Source organism: Phymastichus coffea, unplaced genomic scaffold (genome assembly GCF_024137745.1).
Source record: "Phymastichus coffea isolate CEN01 unplaced genomic scaffold, Cenicafe_Pcof_1.1 PCOF00077, whole genome shotgun sequence".
In the NCBI taxonomy this organism is placed as follows: Eukaryota; Metazoa; Arthropoda; class Insecta; order Hymenoptera; family Eulophidae; genus Phymastichus; species Phymastichus coffea.
In genome coordinates, this window is record NW_026706888.1 from 380,465 (window position 1) to 398,250 (window position 17,786).

At 43.5% G+C, this 17,786-nt stretch overlaps 1 protein-coding gene across 1 annotated transcript in view; it reads right to left on the reverse strand.

The window, feature by feature from the left end:
• The window catches only part of LOC131668393 (titin), a 96,297-nt gene that overhangs the window by 20,063 nt on the left and 58,448 nt on the right, over positions 1–17,786 (reverse strand). Inside the window, exons 59-60 of the mRNA XM_058942509.1 lie at positions 4,103–17,550; positions 31–3,871 (exon numbers count right to left, since the gene is read on the reverse strand). Of these exons, the coding sequence (XP_058798492.1) occupies positions 31–3,871; positions 4,103–17,550 (17,289 nt within the window). The remainder of the gene's footprint in view (positions 1–30; positions 3,872–4,102; positions 17,551–17,786) is intronic.

A 17,786-nucleotide genomic window follows, 5' to 3' on the forward strand; every position in this document is an offset into this window, starting at 1 on the left:
CAGTTATGGAAAATCCGCAAGGAGACTTACCTTCTCGGGGACTAGTGATATCTTGTACTTGTTTGGAATTTCTGTATATAGGTTTGGTGTGTGATAAAGGTGAGTGATTTATATCATTAATTGTACTAAGGTAACCATCATCAGTTGACGACACGATTTCATTATTAACCATAGAAAAATCTTCTTTCTTACTTTTACAACGTTCTGAAACGTAAGAACTTTTCTCAGGCATCACCTCAAGCAATAATGAAGTATCTGGTTCAACCCATTTTTCGTAATTATCTTCATTATCAATGACTATCTTTTCATTCCGCGTTTTAGGAATAGATTCTGGAGATTCTATATCTCCAGATCGTTTAACTTCATGTTGTGAAATTGGATGTACATTATCGTAATCAACGTCAAGTTTCATTTCATCGGCTGTCTTCTTTCTACGTTTCTTAATAGGTACCTCTTTGTCTTTCGCTATTTTCGGTAATCTATCGTCATATGATCCTGTTCCATGCGATATATCGTCAAGTTTCAATTTAGATGGTGCTTCGTTTTGAGCTTCTTTTTCCGATGGTGTTTTCGCCCAAGGTTTCAGAGTTATATCTTCAGGCATATCTGTTGGCATTTCTTTTTGGCGAATTTTAAACTGGACATCTTCAGGCTCTTCAGTTTCAAGTGGTTTTGGGATACCCTTAATAATTGGTGCTTCTTCTATAACTTGATCTTTCTTCTTCTTCTCAGGTTTCTTATATTTATCAGGAACCTTGTCTGCTGGAATCTCGTCTGGCTTTTTAGTTTCTGCAGGTTCGTATTTTTCCAATTCTGGCTTTTCTTTATCTAACTGTTGGAATGGTTCAAATATTATTTTATCTGGAGACTCCGATTTTTGAATTTCTTTCCGATCCACGGGCTTTTCTGTTGATTTAGATTTTTTAGGTACTTCTACAATATCTTGTTCTTCCTGACCAGGAATCTTTTTCAATTTTACAATTTCTGGTGTATTTTCTTTTTCTGGGATTTTACCTTTTCCAAGTTTCAAATGCTTTGGTTTATCTGGAGATTTTTCTTTGGGCTTTGGCTGACGTTGGTATATTGATTTATCTTCAACTTTCTCCAATGGTGTTTTCTTTAGTTCCTCGAATTCCTTATCTAACTTCTCTAAATCTGTTATTTCACTATCCGGTATCTTCGAAGGACGATGTGTTTTTTTAACCTTTTTCAAAGCTTCCTCAACATTTCTTGATAAAACACCTTTTTTGATTGGATTTTCTTCCATGATGGTAATTATCGGTACTTGAAGCGGTACTGGCCAGTCTGTTATTAACGTCATCCTACTTTTTAGTCTGACTGTAGGTATTTTTGTCGATTTGGAGTCTCGCCGCTTCGGTATTACGGTTTTTCTAAGTTTAATTGTAGCAAATTGAACGGTACTTTCTGGACTTATAACGTCAAATTTTTTTGGTGTAAATCCCTTCCTTTCAATTATCAAAGGAATAAGTTTTTCTTCCTGAGGTATAGACTGGACTTTCTTAATTTTCTTTTTTGTCGCCACATATGGAATTTTTTCAGGCATTGGTTCTAGCACAGGAGAGCTATACTCCGGCTCCATCCACTCCTCATAATCAGGTTTCTTTTTTACAGACTGTTTCTTTTTCTTCTTGATAGCGGAAATACTGTTATCAGATGTTTCATCCCCGATGACGGTCTCCTCTGTAAATTCAACTTGTCGACTAACTAGATCGCTGACCTCTTCAATATCAATGGGCGTTGCATATTTTATTTCTGGAAGAATACCAGTTGTTTCATCTATCAATATTGTTTCCTCTGGAGCTTCATGTATAGTCGTTACAGGAGCCTTTCCGTCCTCCTCGATGGTCACGATCTCCTTCTGTTTCTGTTTATCGCCCTTTTTGGTCGTGATGACTTTCCTGGTCTTCTTACGCTTTCCTTTAGGAGTATCTTCAACGACCACTGTGACTTGTTCACGAACCTCTTCACTTTCCGTGCCTGTAGCATATTCTATTTCTGGAAGAATACCAGTTGTTTCATCTGTCAATATTGTTTCCTCTGGAGCTTCATGTATAGTCGTTACAGGAGCCTTTCCGTCCTCCTCGATGGTCACGATCTCCTTCTGTTTCTGTTTGTCGCCCTTTTTGGTCGTTATGACTTTCCTGGTCTTCTTACGCTTTCCTTTAGGAGTATCTTCAACGACCACTGTGACTTGTTCGCGAAGCTCTTCACTTTCCGTGCCGGTAGCATATTCTACATCTGGCATGATACCAGTTGTTTCATCTGTCAATATTGTTTCCTCTGGAGCTTCGTGTATAGTCGTTACAGGAGCCTTTCCGTCCTCTTCGATGGTCACGATCTCCTTCTGTTTCTGTTTGTCGCCCTTTTTGGTCGTTATGACTTTCCTGGTCTTCTTACGCTTTCCTTTAGGAGTATCTTCAATCACCACTGTGACTTGTTCGCGAACCTCTTCACGTTCAGTGGGCGTTGCATATTCTATTTCTGGAAGAATACCAGTTGTTTCATCTGTCAATATTGTTTCCTCTGGAGCTTCATGTATAGTCGTTACAGGAGCCTTTCCGTCCTCCTCGATGGTCACGATCTCCTTCTGTTTCTGTTTGTCGCCCTTTTTGGTCGTGATGACTTTCCTGGTCTTCTTAAGTTTTCCTTTAGGAGTATCTTCAATCACCACTGTGACTTGTTCGCGAACCTCTTCACTTTCCGTGCCGGTAGCATATTCTACATCTGGCAGGATACCAGTTGTTTCATCTGTCAATATTGTTTCCTCTGGAGATTCGTGTATAGTCGTTACAGGAGCCTTTCCGTCCTCCTCGACGGTCACGATCTCCTTCTGTTTCTGTTTGTCGCCCTTTTTGGTCGTGATGACTTTCCTGGTCTTCTTAAGTTTTCCTTTAGGAGTATCTTCAATCACCACTGTGACTTGTTCGCGAACCTCTTCACTTTCAGTGGGCGTTGCATATTCTATTTCTGGAAGAATACCAGTTGATTCATCTGTCAATATTGTTTCCTCTGGTGCTTCATGTATAGTCGTTACAGGAGCCTTTCCGTCCTCCTCGATGGTCACGATCTCCTTCTGTTTCTGTTTGTCGCCCTTTTTGGTCGTTATGACTTTCCTGGTCTTCTTACGCTTTCCTTTAGGAGTATCTTCAACGACCACTGTGACTTGTTCGCGAACCTCTTCACTTTCCGTGCCGGTAGCATATTCTACATCTGGCAGGATACCAGTTGTTTCATCTGTCAATATTGTTTCCTCTGGAGCTTCGTGTATAGTCGTTACAGGAGCCTTTCCGTCCTCCTCGATGGTCACGATCTCCTTCTGTTTCTGTTTATCGCCCTTTTTGGTCGTGATGACTTTCCTGGTCTTCTTAAGTTTTCCTTTAGGAGTATCTTCAATCACCACGGTGACTTGTTCGCGAACCTCTTCACTTTCAGTGGGCGTTGCATATTCTATTTCTGGGAGAATACCAGTTGTTTCATCTGTCAATATTGTTTCCTCTGGAGCTTCGTGTATAGTCGTTACAGGAGCCTTTCCGTCCTCCTCGACGGTCACGATCTCCTTCTGTTTCTGTTTGTCGCCCTTTTTGGTCGTGATGACTTTCCTGGTCTTCTTAAGTTTTCCTTTAGGAGTATATTCAACGACCACTGTGACTTGTTCGCGAACCTCTTCACTTTCCGTGCCGGTAGCATATTCTACATCTGGCAGGATACCAGTTGTTTCATCTGTCAATATTGTTTCCTCTGGAGCTTCATGTATAGTCGTTACAGGAGCCTTTCCGCCCTCCTCGATGGTCACGATCTCCTTCTGTTTCTGTTTATCGCCCTTTTTGGTCGTTATGACTTTCCTGGTCTTCTTAAGTTTGCCTTTAGGAGTATCTTCAACGACCACTATGACTTGTTCGCGAACCTCTTCACTTTCCGTGCCTGTAGCATATTCTATTTCTGGAAGAATACCAGTTGTTTCATCTGTTAATATTGTTTCCTCTGGAGCTTCATGTATAGTCGTTACAGGAGCCTTTCCGTCCTCCTCGATGGTCACGATCTCCTTCTGTTTCTGTTTATCGCCCTTTTTGCTCGTGATGACTTTCCTGGTCTTCTTAAGTTTGCCTTTAGGAGTATCTTCAATCACCACTGTGACTTGTTCGCGAACCTCTTCACTTTCAGTGGGCGTTGCATATTCTATTTCTGGAAGAATACCAGTTGTTTCATCTGTCAATATTGTTTCCTCTGGAGCTTCATGTATAGTCGTTACAGGAGCCTTTCCGTCCTCCTCGATGGTCACGATCTCCTTCTGTTTCTGTTTATCGCCCTTTTTGGTCGTGATGACTTTCCTGGTCTTCTTAAGTTTGCCTTTAGGAGTATCTTCAATCACCACTGTGACTTGTTCGCGAACCTCTTCACTTTCAGTGGGCGTTGCATATTCTATTTCTGGAAGAATACCAGTTGTTTCATCTGTCAATATTGTTTCCTCTGGAGCTTCATGTATAGTCGTTACAGGAGCCTTTCCGTCCTCCTCGATGGTCACGATCTCCTTCTGTTTCTGTTTGTCGCCCTTTTTGGTCGTTATGACTTTCCTGGTCTTCTTACGCTTTCCTTTAGGAGTATCTTCAACGACCACTGTGACTTGTTCGCGAACCTCTTCACTTTCCGTGCCGGTAGCATATTCTACATCTGGCAGGATACCAGTTGTTTCATCTGTCAATATTGTTTCCTCTGGAGCTTCGTGTATAGTCGTTACAGGAGCCTTTCCGTCCTCCTCGATGGTCACGATCTCCTTCTGTTTCTGTTTATCGCCCTTTTTGGTCGTGATGACTTTCCTGGTCTTCTTAAGTTTGCCTTTAGGAGTATCTTCAATCACCACTGTGACTTGTTCGCGAACCTCTTCACTTTCAGTGGGCGTTGCATATTCTATTTCTGGAAGAATACCAGTTGTTTCATCTGTTAATATTGTTTCCTCTGGAGCTTCATGTATAGTCGTTACAGGAGACTTTCCGTCCTCCTCGATGGTCACGATCTCCTTCTGTTTCTGTTTATCGCCCTTTTTGGTCGTGATGACTTTCCTGGTCTTCTTAAGTTTGCCTTTAGGAGTATATTCAACGACCACTGTGACTTGTTCGCGAACCTCTTCACTTTCCGTGCCGGTAGCATATTCTACATCTGGCAGGATACCAGTTGTTTCATCTGTCAATATTGTTTCCTCTGGAGCTTCATGTATAGTCGTTACAGGAGCCTTTCCGCCCTCCTCGATGGTCACGATCTCCTTCTGTTTCTGTTTATCGCCCTTTTTGGTCGTTATGACTTTCCTGGTCTTCTTAAGTTTGCCTTTAGGAGTATCTTCAACGACCACTATGACTTGTTCGCGAACCTCTTCACTTTCCGTGCCTGTAGCATATTCTATTTCTGGAAGAATACCAGTTGATTCATCTGTCAATATTGTTTCCTCTGGTGCTTCATGTATAGTCGTTACAGGAGCCTTTCCGTCCTCCTCGATGGTCACGATCTCCTTCTGTTTCTGTTTGTCGCCCTTTTTGGTCGTTATGACTTTCCTGGTCTTCTTACGCTTTCCTTTAGGAGTATCTTCAACGACCACTGTGACTTGTTCGCGAACCTCTTCACTTTCCGTGCCGGTAGCATATTCTACATCTGGCAGGATACCAGTTGTTTCATCTGTCAATATTGTTTCCTCTGGAGCTTCGTGTATAGTCGTTACAGGAGCCTTTCCGTCCTCCTCGATGGTCACGATCTCCTTCTGTTTCTGTTTATCGCCCTTTTTGGTCGTGATGACTTTCCTGGTCTTCTTAAGTTTTCCTTTAGGAGTATCTTCAATCACCACGGTGACTTGTTCGCGAACCTCTTCACTTTCAGTGGGCGTTGCATATTCTATTTCTGGGAGAATACCAGTTGTTTCATCTGTCAATATTGTTTCCTCTGGAGCTTCGTGTATAGTCGTTACAGGAGCCTTTCCGTCCTCCTCGACGGTCACGATCTCCTTCTGTTTCTGTTTGTCGCCCTTTTTGGTCGTGATGACTTTCCTGGTCTTCTTAAGTTTTCCTTTAGGAGTATATTCAACGACCACTGTGACTTGTTCGCGAACCTCTTCACTTTCCGTGCCGGTAGCATATTCTACATCTGGCAGGATACCAGTTGTTTCATCTGTCAATATTGTTTCCTCTGGAGCTTCATGTATAGTCGTTACAGGAGCCTTTCCGCCCTCCTCGATGGTCACGATCTCCTTCTGTTTCTGTTTATCGCCCTTTTTGGTCGTTATGACTTTCCTGGTCTTCTTAAGTTTGCCTTTAGGAGTATCTTCAACGACCACTATGACTTGTTCGCGAACCTCTTCACTTTCCGTGCCTGTAGCATATTCTATTTCTGGAAGAATACCAGTTGTTTCATCTGTTAATATTGTTTCCTCTGGAGCTTCATGTATAGTCGTTACAGGAGCCTTTCCGTCCTCCTCGATGGTCACGATCTCCTTCTGTTTCTGTTTATCGCCCTTTTTGCTCGTGATGACTTTCCTGGTCTTCTTAAGTTTGCCTTTAGGAGTATCTTCAATCACCACTGTGACTTGTTCGCGAACCTCTTCACTTTCAGTGGGCGTTGCATATTCTATTTCTGGAAGAATACCAGTTGTTTCATCTGTCAATATTGTTTCCTCTGGAGCTTCATGTATAGTCGTTACAGGAGCCTTTCCGTCCTCCTCGATGGTCACGATCTCCTTCTGTTTCTGTTTATCGCCCTTTTTGGTCGTGATGACTTTCCTGGTCTTCTTAAGTTTGCCTTTAGGAGTATCTTCAATCACCACTGTGACTTGTTCGCGAACCTCTTCACTTTCAGTGGGCGTTGCATATTCTATTTCTGGAAGAATACCAGTTGTTTCATCTGTCAATATTGTTTCCTCTGGAGCTTCATGTATAGTCGTTACAGGAGCCTTTCCGTCCTCCTCGATGGTCACGATCTCCTTCTGTTTCTGTTTGTCGCCCTTTTTGGTCGTTATGACTTTCCTGGTCTTCTTACGCTTTCCTTTAGGAGTATCTTCAACGACCACTGTGACTTGTTCGCGAACCTCTTCACTTTCCGTGCCGGTAGCATATTCTACATCTGGCAGGATACCAGTTGTTTCATCTGTCAATATTGTTTCCTCTGGAGCTTCGTGTATAGTCGTTACAGGAGCCTTTCCGTCCTCCTCGATGGTCACGATCTCCTTCTGTTTCTGTTTATCGCCCTTTTTGGTCGTGATGACTTTCCTGGTCTTCTTAAGTTTGCCTTTAGGAGTATCTTCAATCACCACTGTGACTTGTTCGCGAACCTCTTCACTTTCAGTGGGCGTTGCATATTCTATTTCTGGAAGAATACCAGTTGTTTCATCTGTTAATATTGTTTCCTCTGGAGCTTCATGTATAGTCGTTACAGGAGACTTTCCGTCCTCCTCGATGGTCACGATCTCCTTCTGTTTCTGTTTATCGCCCTTTTTGGTCGTGATGACTTTCCTGGTCTTCTTAAGTTTGCCTTTAGGAGTATATTCAACGACCACTGTGACTTGTTCGCGAACCTCTTCACTTTCCTTGCCTGTAGCATATTCTATTTCTGGAAGAATACCAGTTGTTTCATCTGTCAATATTGTTTCCTCTGGAGCTTCATGTATAGTCGTTACAGGAGCCTTTCCGGCCTCCTCGATGGTCACGATCTCCTTCTGTTTCTGTTTGTCGCCCTTTTTGGTCGTTATGACTTTCCTGGTCTTCTTACGCTTTCCTTTAGGAGTATCTTCAACGACCACTGTGACTTGTTCGCGAACCTCTTCACTTTCCGTGCCGGTAGCATATTCTACATCTGGCAGGATACCAGTTGTTTCATCTGTCAATATTGTTTCCTCTGGAGCTTCGTGTATAGTCGTTACAGGAGCCTTTCCGTCCTCTTCGATGGTCACGATCTCCTTCTGTTTCTGTTTGTCGCCCTTTTTGGTCGTGATGACTTTCCTGGTCTTCTTACGCTTTCCTTTAGGAGTATCTTCAACGACCACTGTGACTTGTTCGCGAACCTCTTCACTTTCAGTGGGCGTTGCATATTCTATTTCTGGAAGAATACCAGTTGTTTCATCTGTCAATATTGTTTCCTCTGGAGCTTCATGTATAGTCGTTACAGGAGCCCTTCCGTCCTCCTCGATGGTCACGATCTCCTTCTGTTTCTGTTTATCGCCCTTTTTGGTCGTTATGACTTTCCTGGTCTTCTTAAGTTTGCCTTTAGGAGTATCTTCAACGACCACTGTGACTTGTTCGCGAACCTCTTCACTTTCCTTGCCTGTAGCATATTCTATTTCTGGAAGAATACCAGTTGTTTCATCTGTTAATATTGTTTCCTCTGGAGCTTCATGTATAGTCGTTACAGGAGCCTTTCCGTCCTCCTCGATCGTCACGATCTCCTTCTGTTTCTGTTTGTCGCCCTTTTTGGTCGTGATGACTTTCCTGGTCTTCTTAAGTTTTCCTTTAGGAGTATCTTCAATCACCACTGTGACTTGTTCGCGAACCTCTTCACTTTCCGTGCCGGTAGCATATTCTACATCTGGCAGGATACCAGTTGTTTCATCTGTCAATATTGTTTCCTCTGGAGCTTCGTGTATAGTCGTTACAGGAGCCTTTCCGTCCTCCTCGACGGTCACGATCTCCTTCTGTTTCTGTTTGTCGCCCTTTTTGGTCGTGATGACTTTCCTGGTCTTCTTAAGTTTGCCTTTAGGAGTATCTTCAATCACCACTGTGACTTGTTCACGAACCTCTTCACTTTCCGTGCCTGTAGCATATTCTATTTCTGGAAGAATACCAGTTGTTTCATCTGTCAATATTGTTTCCTCTGGAGCTTCATGTATAGTCGTTACAGGAGCCTTTCCGTCCTCCTCGATGGTCACAATCTCCTTCTGTTTCTGTTTATCGCCCTTTTTGGTCGTGATGACTTTCCTGGTCTTCTTAAGTTTGCCTTTAGGAGTATCTTCAATCACCACTGTGACTTGTTCACGAACCTCTTCACTTTCCGTGCCTGTAGCATATTCTATTTCTGGAAGAATACCAGTTGTTTCATCTGTCAATATTGTTTCCTCTGGAGCTTCATGTATAGTCGTTACAGGAGCCTTTCCGTCCTCTTCGATGGTCACGATCTCCTTCTGTTTCTGTTTGTCGCCCTTTTTGGTCGTGATGACTTTCCTGGTCTTCTTACGCTTTCCTTTAGGAGTATCTTCAACGACCACTGTGACTTGTTCACGAACCTCTTCACTTTCCGTGCCTGTAGCATATTCTATTTCTGGAAGAATACCAGTTGTTTCATCTGTCAATATTGTTTCCTCTGGAGCTTCATGTATAGTCGTTACAGGAGCCTTTCCGTCCTCCTCGATGGTCACGATCTCCTTCTGTTTCTGTTTGTCGCCCTTTTTGGTCGTTATGACTTTCCTGGTCTTCTTACGCTTTCCTTTAGGAGTATCTTCAACGACCACTGTGACTTGTTCGCGAAGCTCTTCACTTTCCGTGCCGGTAGCATATTCTACATCTGGCATGATACCAGTTGTTTCATCTGTCAATATTGTTTCCTCTGGAGCTTCGTGTATAGTCGTTACAGGAGCCTTTCCGTCCTCTTCGATGGTCACGATCTCCTTCTGTTTCTGTTTGTCGCCCTTTTTGGTCGTTATGACTTTCCTGGTCTTCTTACGCTTTCCTTTAGGAGTATCTTCAATCACCACTGTGACTTGTTCGCGAACCTCTTCACTTTCAGTGGGCGTTGCATATTCTATTTCTGGAAGAATACCAGTTGTTTCATCTGTCAATATTGTTTCCTCTGGAGCTTCATGTATAGTCGTTACAGGAGCCTTTCCGTCCTCCTCGATCGTCACGATCTCCTTCTGTTTCTGTTTGTCGCCCTTTTTGGTCGTGATGACTTTCCTGGTCTTCTTAAGTTTTCCTTTAGGAGTATCTTCAATCACCACTGTGACTTGTTCGCGAACCTCTTCACTTTCCGTGCCGGTAGCATATTCTACATCTGGCAGGATACCAGTTGTTTCATCTGTCAATATTGTTTCCTCTGGAGCTTCGTGTATAGTCGTTACAGGAGCCTTTCCGTCCTCCTCGACGGTCACGATCTCCTTCTGTTTCTGTTTGTCGCCCTTTTTGGTCGTGATGACTTTCCTGGTCTTCTTAAGTTTTCCTTTAGGAGTATCTTCAATCACCACTGTGACTTGTTCGCGAACCTCTTCACTTTCAGTGGGCGTTGCATATTCTATTTCTGGAAGAATACCAGTTGATTCATCTGTCAATATTGTTTCCTCTGGTGCTTCATGTATAGTCGTTACAGGAGCCTTTCCGTCCTCCTCGATGGTCACGATCTCCTTCTGTTTCTGTTTGTCGCCCTTTTTGGTCGTTATGACTTTCCTGGTCTTCTTACGCTTTCCTTTAGGAGTATCTTCAACGACCACTGTGACTTGTTCGCGAACCTCTTCACTTTCCGTGCCGGTAGCATATTCTACATCTGGCAGGATACCAGTTGTTTCATCTGTCAATATTGTTTCCTCTGGAGCTTCGTGTATAGTCGTTACAGGAGCCTTTCCGTCCTCCTCGACGGTCACGATCTCCTTCTGTTTCTGTTTGTCGCCCTTTTTGGTCGTGATGACTTTCCTGGTCTTCTTAAGTTTTCCTTTAGGAGTATCTTCAATCACCACGGTGACTTGTTCGCGAACCTCTTCACTTTCAGTGGGCGTTGCATATTCTATTTCTGGAAGAATACCAGTTGATTCATCTGTCAATATTGTTTCCTCTGGTGCTTCATGTATAGTCGTTACAGGAGCCTTTCCGTCCTCCTCGATGGTCACGATCTCCTTCTGTTTCTGTTTGTCGCCCTTTTTGGTCGTTATGTCTTTCCTGGTCTTCTTACGCTTTCCTTTAGGAGTATCTTCAACGACCACTGTGACTTGTTCGCGAAGCTCTTCACTTTCCGTGCCGGTAGCATATTCTACATCTGGCAGGATACCAGTTGTTTCATCTGTCAATATTGTTTCCTCTGGAGCTTCGTGTATAGTCGTTACAGGAGCCTTTCCGTCCTCCTCGATGGTCACGATCTCCTTCTGTTTCTGTTTATCGCCCTTTTTGGTCGTGATGACTTTCCTGGTCTTCTTAAGTTTTCCTTTAGGAGTATCTTCAATCACCACGGTGACTTGTTCGCGAACCTCTTCACTTTCAGTGGGCGTTGCATATTCTATTTCTGGGAGAATACCAGTTGTTTCATCTGTCAATATTGTTTCCTCTGGAGCTTCGCGTATAGTCGTTACAGGAGCCTTTCCGTCCTCCTCGACGGTCACGATCTCCTTCTGTTTCTGTTTGTCGCCCTTTTTGGTCGTGATGACTTTCCTGGTCTTCTTAAGTTTGCCTTTAGGAGTATCTTCAATCACCACTGTGACTTGTTCGCGAACCTCTTCACTTTCAGTGGGCGTTGCATATTCTATTTCTGGAAGAATACCAGTTGTTTCATCTGTCAATATTGTTTCCTCTGGAGCTTCATGTATAGTCGTTACAGGAGCCTTTCCGTCCTCCTCGATGGTCACGATCTCCTTCTGTTTCTGTTTATCGCCCTTTTTGGTCGTGATGACTTTCCTGGTCTTCTTAAGTTTGCCTTTAGGAGTATCTTCAATCACCACTGTGACTTGTTCGCGAACCTCTTCACTTTCAGTGGGCGTTGAATATTCTATTTCTGGAAGAATACCAGTTGTTTCATCTGTCAATATTGTTTCCTCTGGAGCTTCATGTATAGTCGTTACAGGAGCCTTTCCGTCCTCCTCGATGGTCACGATCTCCTTCTGTTTCTGTTTGTCGCCCTTTTTGGTCGTGATGACTTTCCTGGTCTTCTTAAGTTTGCCTTTAGGAGTATCTTCAATCACCACTGTGACTTGTTCGCGAACCTCTTCACTTTCAGTGGGCGTTGCATATTCTATTTCTGGAAGAATACCAGTTGTTTCATCTGTCAATATTGTTTCCTCTGGAGCTTCATGTATAGTCGTTACAGGAGCCTTTCCGTCTTCCTCGATGGTCACGATCTCCTTCTGTTTCTGTTTGTCGCCCTTTTTGGTCGTTATGACTTTCCTGGTCTTCTTACGCTTTCCTTTAGGAGTATCTTCAACGACCACTGTGACTTGTTCGCGAACCTCTTCACTTTCCGTGCCGGTAGCATATTCTACATCTGGCAGGATACCAGTTGTTTCATCTGTCAATATTGTTTCCTCTTGAGCTTCATGTATAGTCGTTACAGGAGCCTTTCCGTCCTCCTCGATGGTCACGATCTCCTTCTGTTTCTGTTTATCGCCCTTTTTGGTCGTTATGACTTTCCTGGTCTTCTTAAGTTTGCCTTTATGAGTATCTTCAACGACCACTGTGACTTGTTCGCGAACCTCTTCACTTTCCGTGCCTGTAGCATATTCTATTTCTGGAAGAATACCAGTTGTTTCATCTGTTAATATTGTTTCCTCTGGAGCTTCATGTATAGTCGTTACAGGAGCCTTTCCGTCCTCCTCGATGGTCACGATCTCCTTCTGTTTCTGTTTATCGTCCTTTTTGGTCGTGATGACTTTCCTGGTCTTCTTAAGTTTGCCTTTAGGAGTATCTTCAATCACCACTGTGACTTGTTCGCGAACCTCTTCACTTTCAGTGGGCGTTGCATATTCTATTTCTGGAAGAATACCAGTTGTTTCATCTGTCAATATTGTTTCCTCTGGAGCTTCATGTATAGTCGTTACAGGAGCCTTTCCGTCCTCCTCGATGGTCACGATCTCCTTCTGTTTCTGTTTGTCGCCCTTTTTGGTCGTGATGACTTTCCTGGTCTTCTTAAGTTTGCCTTTAGGAGTATCTTCAATCACCACTGTGACTTGTTCGCGAACCTCTTCACTTTCAGTGGGCGTTGCATATTCTATTTCTGGAAGAATACCAGTTGTTTCATCTGTCAATATTGTTTCCTCTGGAGCTTCATGTATAGTCGTTACAGGAGCCTTTCCGTCCTCCTCGATGGTCACGATCTCCTTCTGTTTCTGTTTATCGCCCTTTTTGGTCGTGATGACTTTCCTGGTCTTCTTAAGTTTGCCTTTAGGAGTATCTTCAATCACCACTGTGACTTGTTCGCGAACCTCTTCACTTTCAGTGGGCGTTGAATATTCTATTTCTGGAAGAATACCAGTTGTTTCATCTGTCAATATTGTTTCCTCTGGAGCTTCATGTATAGTCGTTACAGGAGCCTTTCCGTCCTCCTCGATGGTCACGATCTCCTTCTGTTTCTGTTTGTCGCCCTTTTTGGTCGTGATGACTTTCCTGGTCTTCTTAAGTTTGCCTTTAGGAGTATCTTCAATCACCACTGTGACTTGTTCGCGAACCTCTTCACTTTCAGTGGGCGTTGCATATTCTATTTCTGGAAGAATACCAGTTGTTTCATCTGTCAATATTGTTTCCTCTGGAGCTTCATGTATAGTCGTTACAGGAGCCTTTCCGTCTTCCTCGATGGTCACGATCTCCTTCTGTTTCTGTTTGTCGCCCTTTTTGGTCGTTATGACTTTCCTGGTCTTCTTACGCTTTCCTTTAGGAGTATCTTCAACGACCACTGTGACTTGTTCGCGAACCTCTTCACTTTCCGTGCCGGTAGCATATTCTACATCTGGCAGGATACCAGTTGTTTCATCTGTCAATATTGTTTCCTCTTGAGCTTCATGTATAGTCGTTACAGGAGCCTTTCCGTCCTCCTCGATGGTCACGATCTCCTTCTGTTTCTGTTTATCGCCCTTTTTGGTCGTTATGACTTTCCTGGTCTTCTTAAGTTTGCCTTTATGAGTATCTTCAACGACCACTGTGACTTGTTCGCGAACCTCTTCACTTTCCGTGCCTGTAGCATATTCTATTTCTGGAAGAATACCAGTTGTTTCATCTGTTAATATTGTTTCCTCTGGAGCTTCATGTATAGTCGTTACAGGAGCCTTTCCGTCCTCCTCGATGGTCACGATCTCCTTCTGTTTCTGTTTATCGTCCTTTTTGGTCGTGATGACTTTCCTGGTCTTCTTAAGTTTGCCTTTAGGAGTATCTTCAATCACCACTGTGACTTGTTCGCGAACCTCTTCACTTTCAGTGGGCGTTGCATATTCTATTTCTGGAAGAATACCAGTTGTTTCATCTGTCAATATTGTTTCCTCTGGAGCTTCATGTATAGTCGTTACAGGAGCCTTTCCGTCCTCCTCGATGGTCACGATCTCCTTCTGTTTCTGTTTGTCGCCCTTTTTGGTCGTGATGACTTTCCTGGTCTTCTTAAGTTTGCCTTTAGGAGTATCTTCAATCACCACTGTGACTTGTTCGCGAACCTCTTCACTTTCAGTGGGCGTTGCATATTCTATTTCTGGAAGAATACCAGTTGTTTCATCTGTCAATATTGTTTCCTCTGGAGCTTCATGTATAGTCGTTACAGGAGCCTTTCCGTCCTCCTCGATGGTCACGATCTCCTTCTGTTTCTGTTTGTCGCCCTTTTTGGTCGTTATGACTTTCCTGGTCTTCTTACGCTTTCCTTTAGGAGTATCTTCAATCACCACTGTGACTTGTTCGCGAACCTCTTCACTTTCAGTGGGCGTTGCATATTCTATTTCTGGAAGAATACCAGTTGTTTCATCTGTCAATATTGTTTCCTCTGGAGCTTCATGTATAGTCGTTACAGGAGCCTTTCCGTCTTCCTCGATGGTCACGATCTCCTTCTGTTTCTGTTTGTCGCCCTTTTTGGTCGTTATGACTTTCCTGGTCTTCTTACGCTTTCCTTTAGGAGTATCTTCAACGACCACTGTGACTTGTTCGCGAACCTCTTCACTTTCCGTGCCGGTAGCATATTCTACATCTGGCAGGATACCAGTTGTTTCATCTGTCAATATTGTTTCCTCTGGAGCTTCGTGTATAGTCGTTACAGGAGCCTTTCCGTCCTCCTCGATGGTCACGATCTCCTTCTGTTTCTGTTTATCGCCCTTTTTGGTCGTGATGACTTTCCTGGTCTTCTTAAGTTTTCTTTTAGGAGTATATTCAACGACCACTGTGACTTGTTCGCGAACCTCTTCACTTTCCGTGCCGGTAGCATATTCTACATCTTGCAGGATACCAGTTGTTTCATCTGTCAATATTGTTTCCTCTGGAGCTTCATGTATAGTCGTTACAGGAGCCTTTCCGTCCTCCTCGATGGTCACGATCTCCTTCTGTTTCTGTTTATCGCCCTTTTTGGTCGTTATGACTTTCCTGGTCTTCTTAAGTTTGCCTTTAGGAGTATCTTCAACGACCACTGTGACTTGTTCGCGAACCTCTTCACTTTCCGTGCCTGTAGCATATTCTATTTCTGGAAGAATACCAGTTGTTTCATCTGTTAATATTGTTTCCTCTGGAGCTTCATGTATAGTCGTTACAGGAGCCTTTCCGTCCTCCTCGATGGTCACGATCTCCTTCTGTTTCTGTTTATTGTCCTTTTTGGTCGTGATGACTTTCCTGGTCTTCTTAAGTTTGCCTTTAGGAGTATCTTCAATCACCACTGTGACTTGTTCGCGAACCTCTTCACTTTCAGTGGGCGTTGCATATTCTATTTCTGGAAGAATACCAGTTGTTTCATCTGTCAATATTGTTTCCTCTGGAGCTTCATGTATAGTCGTTACAGGAGCCTTTCCGTCCTCCTCGATGGTCACGATCTCCTTCTGTTTCTGTTTATCGCCCTTTTTGGTCGTGATGACTTTCCTGGTCTTCTTAAGTTTGCCTTTAGGAGTATCTTCAATCACCACTGTGACTTGTTCGCGAACCTCTTCACTTTCAGTGGGCGTTGAATATTCTATTTCTGGAAGAATATCAGTTGTTTCATCTGTCAATATTGTTTCCTCTGGAGCTTCATGTATAGTCGTTACAGGAGCCTTTCCGTCCTCCTCGATGGTCACGATCTCCTTCTGTTTCTGTTTGTCGCCCTTTTTGGTCGTGATGACTTTCCTGGTCTTCTTAAGTTTGCCTTTAGGAGTATCTTCAATCACCACTGTGACTTGTTCGCGAACCTCTTCACTTTCAGTGGGCGTTGCATATTCTATTTCTGGAAGAATACCAGTTGTTTCATCTGTCAATATTGTTTCCTCTGGAGCTTCATGTATAGTCGTTACAGGAGCCTTTCCGTCCTCCTCGATGGTCACGATCTCCTTCTGTTTCTGTTTGTCGCCCTTTTTGGTCGTTATGACTTTCCTGGTCTTCTTACGCTTTCCTTTAGGAGTATCTTCAACGACCACTGTGACTTGTTCGCGAACCTCTTCACTTTCCGTGCCGGTAGCATATTCTACATCTGGCAGGATACCAGTTGTTTCATCTGTCAATATTGTTTCCTCTGGAGCTTCGTGTATAGTCGTTACAGGAGCCTTTCCGTCCTCCTCGATGGTCACGATCTCCTTCTGTTTCTGTTTATCGCCCTTTTTGGTCGTGATGACTTTCCTGGTCTTCTTAAGTTTGCCTTTAGGAGTATCTTCAATCACCACTGTGACTTGTTCGCGAACCTCTTCACTTTCAGTGGGCGTTGCATATTCTATTTCTGGAAGAATACCAGTTGTTTCATCTGTTAATATTGTTTCCTCTGGAGCTTCATGTATAGTCGTTACAGGAGACTTTCCGTCCTCCTCGATGGTCACGATCTCCTTCTGTTTCTGTTTATCGCCCTTTTTGGTCGTGATGACTTTCCTGGTCTTCTTAAGTTTGCCTTTAGGAGTATCTTCAATCACCACTGTGACTTGTTCGCGAACCTCTTCACTTTCAGTGGGCGTTGCATATTCTATTTCTGGAAGAATACCAGTTGTTTCATCTGTCAATATTGTTTCCTCTGGAGCTTCGTGTATAGTCGTTACAGGAGCCTTTCCGTCCTCCTCGATGGTCACGATCTCCTTCTGTTTCTGTTTATCGCCCTTTTTGGTCGTGATGACTTTCCTGGTCTTCTTACGCTTTCCTTTAGGAGTATCTTCAATCACCACTGTGACTTGTTCGCGAACCTCTTCACTTTCAGTGGGCGTTGCATATTCTATTTCTGGAAGAATACCAGTTGTTTCATCTGTCAATATTGTTTCCTCTGGAGCTTCGTGTATAGTCGTTACAGGAGCCTTTCCGTCCTCCTCGATGGTCACGATCTCCTTCTGTTTCTGTTTATCGCCCTTTTTGGTCGTGATGACTTTCCTGGTCTTCTTACGCTTTCCTTTAGGAGTATCTTCAACGACCACTGTGACTTGTTCGCGAACCTCTTCACTTTCCGTGCCGGTAGCATATTCTACATCTGGCAGGATACCAGTTGTTTCATCTGTCAATATTGTTTCCTCTGGAGCTTCGTGTATAGTCGTTACAGGAGCCTTTCCGTCCTCTTCGATGGTCACGATCTCCTTCTGTTTCTGTTTGTCGCCTTTTTTGGTCGTGATGACTTTCCTGGTCTTCTTAATTTTTCCTTTAGGAGTATCTTCAACAACCACTGTGACTTGTTCGCGAACCTCTTCACTTTCCGTGCCTGTAGCATATTCTACGTCTGGCAGGATACCAGTGGTTTCATCTGTCAATATTGTTTCCTCTGGAGTTTCATGTATTGTTGTAATAGTAGCCTTTCCGTCCTCTTCAATAGTTACGATTTCCTTCTGTGTCTGTTTATCTCCCTTTTTACTTGTAATGACCTTCTTTGTCTTCTTTCTTTTACCTTTAGGCGTCTCTTCAACGACCAATGTCACTTGTTCTCTTATAAGTACAGTC